Source organism: Sphaeroforma arctica, assembly GCF_001186125.1.
Source record: "Sphaeroforma arctica JP610 unplaced genomic scaffold supercont1.162, whole genome shotgun sequence".
NCBI lineage: Eukaryota > Ichthyosporea > Ichthyophonida > Sphaeroforma > Sphaeroforma arctica.
Genome location: NW_014040396.1, coordinates 90,085 through 93,715, shown reverse-complemented (window position 1 = coordinate 93,715; position 3,631 = coordinate 90,085). Strand labels below are relative to the sequence as shown.

At 40.0% G+C, this 3,631-nt stretch overlaps 2 protein-coding genes across 2 annotated transcripts in view; one reads left to right on the top strand and one right to left on the bottom strand.

Moving 5' to 3' along the window:
* Window positions 1-111: 111 nt before the first annotated feature.
* On the bottom strand, window positions 112-426 carry SARC_03256 (hypothetical protein; the record flags this gene model as incomplete). Its single annotated transcript, XM_014302957.1, has 1 exon — window positions 112-426. The coding sequence occupies one exon, from the start codon at window positions 424-426 to the stop codon at window positions 112-114; it is 315 nt and encodes a 104-aa protein (XP_014158432.1).
* A 2,595-nt stretch (window positions 427-3,021) lies between these two features.
* Window positions 3,022-3,631, top strand: part of SARC_03255 (hypothetical protein) — a 16,923-nt gene continuing 16,313 nt past the window's right edge. Inside the window, exon 1 of the mRNA XM_014302956.1 lies at window positions 3,022-3,454. Coding sequence (XP_014158431.1) covers window positions 3,370-3,454 — 85 coding nt within the window. The 5' untranslated portion in view covers window positions 3,022-3,369. The remainder of the gene's footprint in view (window positions 3,455-3,631) is intronic.

Here is a 3,631-nt window from a genome sequence, read left to right as displayed (position 1 = left end):
GTAGCACTTGCAACTGTCTGTACACTTTTTCTGTGGTGAATAGATTAATCTGCACTACGTCCCTCATACTCGCATACCAAGGTCTACATATCAATATAACAAGAGGCAAACTTACTTTTGGACGTCGAGGCCCTTGGTGCAGTCATCGTTCTCCTGCTTGCTCTTGTTCAGAGAAAAACTGTTTTCTCTCCATCTCGATTTAGCATATTTGAAGAAAGAATCTCTTTTCTCCTTAATTGTCTTCGGAATTGCGCTGGCGCTTCCAGCTCTGTCCCTACCAAGCTTATTTGACATATTGTCTAGATTAGGCGAGGGTCTCTCACCTGAGTCGGAATGATGGCGATCAATCTTTGTTTCTGAATCGAAATCAAATCCTGCAACGGCCGTATTCGTAAGATGCGTAAGGCCTGGCAAGGTTTTAGACATGCTTGCAGCTTAGATTCATTACCTGATGTAAATATATATGGCGTGATCTTAGGATAACTCTGCCTATGAATTTATTTTGATATATATACATATATATATGACGTAGGTATACGGGTAATGACGGTACTTAACGTTTCCGTTCAAACGCTTCATTATATTGTATTTAAGAAAATATGTTGTGTACACTGGCAAAGCGGCAATTCTCTCATCCAGGATTCCCGGTGTATTCAGTAAATATTGTGTAGACTCGAGTGAATTTTACCTGGAAATTGGAATATGTACGGCTGTATTTATATATCTATATATTTTTATATAAGTTTAAAAAACAAACAAACAAACAAGTATAAATAAAATGCTCCATGTATTTTATAAAAATAGCTGAATTATGTTCTAAATAAAAAAGAGCACCTCCAAAAAAAACTCATAATAAATAAAATGAGAAAGTGGAAGACTGGAAGTGTGGTTTCAGGTTCGAGGTTTCACTGGTTTGGGCGGTGCGCCTGTGCCCCACTGCCCCTGTGGTTACAGGGGTTATTTATGAGTTATTCAGTGTACAGTTTATTTACTGTGGTCCGTGACAGTCTGTGAAATGTATGCGAGACAGTGAGAGTGACTCTGATCATCTGATGACTCTCTGTGCCTGTGAGTGTGTGTGGGGCTGTGGGCACTGGGCAGGCGCCAGGCTGTTGTAACGTGGTTGGCGTGGCCCGTGGGCGTGGGGCCGTGACTCCTCCCTGTCCTGGCCCTGCTTTCATTGTATTTATGACTATCCGAGACAATTCTCTGAGTTCCATAGCCTTATATTTTTTCTTTTTTTTTCTTTCTTTTTTTAATAAATACAACAAAAAAACCAAGATTTGAATTTAACGAACTCAGAACCAACACACAGTCACGGAGTCACAGTCTCACAGACTCACACTGTCATACAGTCACACAGTCACTGAGTCAGGAGTGACACACTTATAAATTATTTGTTTCTAGAAAGAAATACAAAGAATTAAAAGAATAGCAACAAAGAAATGTATCTATATATAAATGATAACAATCTCCAATCCTGTTTCAGAAACCTAAATCGTCACTGTTCACAAAAAATTCTCCTCTGTCATCACAATTCGAATGTCTCTATGTACTCTCTAAATTCATATACGGCACCTCACCTGAAGGCTGAAGTCTGAAGACTGCGACCGTTAGGCGTTAAGGCTGCTTTTGCCAACTCAACAAATCACTGCTGGGACGCCGTTGGGACTGAATGCGTATGAATAGAGGGGGTAATTTATCTGCTCATTTTTACAAATGTCTTGTTTTAAGAATAAGATACCTTCTCTACTAGTATCTCGTCTCTCTAGAGAGCGGGGTCTAAAAATGGGGCAAAAGACACACACTTAACCACATTCACACCCACACTCACACTCACTCTCACTCTCACTCACTCACACCCACATGCACATTCACACTCACACTCACACTCACACTCAAAGTTGACCGTGAGTGTGAACGTGAACGTGAACATGAAAGTAAAAGGGATTGTGAGCGTGAGTGTGAATGTGAGTGTGAGTGTGAGTGTGGATGTGAATGTGAATGTGAGTGTGGGTGAGTGTGGGTGTGAATGTGAGTGTGGGTGAGTGTGGGTGTGAATGTGAATGAGAGAGAGTGTGTGTGTGTGCGAGCGAGAGATGGAAAATTGAAGAAAAGAGTGTGTGTATGTGAGTGTGTATACGTGTGTATTTCATGGTGATAGGGCTAAGGGCGTGTACTGGTTGAGACATCTTTTACTACTTTTAGTCTGAATATGAATAAATAAATTGTCCCGATGATTATTCGCTTTCAGTCCCCGCGGCTTCTCAAATCCCAGTCGTGATTACTTATGTAATACATGTGTGATGTGTGTGCAGTTTGACAATACGCGCCAAAGCTTATAATAAATTGGAAGGGGTTCAGGACTTCAGTCTTCAGCCGGGCTGGTTTAAGACAGCACTTTTCGCTGTGACGGCATGTTGAGTCCGTCGGAAACTACTTCTCTATGACGACACGTCCGGACGCTATGTCTTTTATTACAGTCAGAAGTCCGATTTACGTCATGTTATTCTCCTAAGAAGACATATCGCGACGGGTCGGAAACTAGTTTGCTATGAAGTCGCGTCTTTGTCAGGTCTTTAGGCCAATCAGTAATAAGCTTTAACATGTACTATAATTAAATAGCCACTGAGAAAGAATTTTGAAGCTGGTATATTTTAATACTGACCAATGGATGAATAGCTTGATGTATCCTGGCAAAATCAAGATATCAGACATTGTCCATGAGCCGTGAGCTAAGAGACCTAAAAACAAGACATTTATAGTTATAGGTCCTCCTTGGCTTTTAGGGTTTGTTTTGGCCGAGAAATGGGTGTGGGTCTGTGGGAATCCATATTTGTCAAAGTGCTGGCCAGTGGCTTGTCGATGTCGCTGGTGCCCTAAAAATATACATTTTCATAGGAAGACTCGAATCAAGAAAACACACGGGTGATATGGCAGTGCCAGTGACGAAACTACTAAATAATAATAATATATAATATATACAATATATATAAAATATATCTGTATATAAATCTATATCGGCGTTAACTGTATACTAACACATAGCGATCAACACAATTGTGAATATTAAGCTCTATACCATATCGAACAGTTGTGTCCTGTCTCATAATTAGCAATATAGATTTCAAATTGTTAACCTTGCAGCTCAACTGATTTCGGGAGACTTTGAATTAAGCTCTCACATCAGGTTGTACGAGTATCTGCTATCAAGCCATATCATCGACAATAACGCTTACTTTGCAACCCACATCAAAAATAGACAAAAAAAACACTTAGTGAGTAGAGGCAATCATGGATTGTTAAATTAGAAATCGAGTTTAAATCAATGATGAACGAGAAGCAAGTATTAAGAATTAGTTTCTTCAGATGGATATTTCTCCAAACAGTCACATTCAGGGGCCGGCGGAAAATACGCTGACCACCGACCCAGGCCTAACTACTCAGGCACAAGGTACTGTTTTGGTTTTGTGATCGTTTCTTTATTTCACCGATATATTAGGATGTACTCAGTACGTGCTTCTATATATATATATATATATAATAAATAATAAAAGTATACATATTAAAGTGTGTGTGTGTGTGCGCGCGGGTGTGTGTGCGGGTGTGGGTTTGGGTGTGGATATTTGTA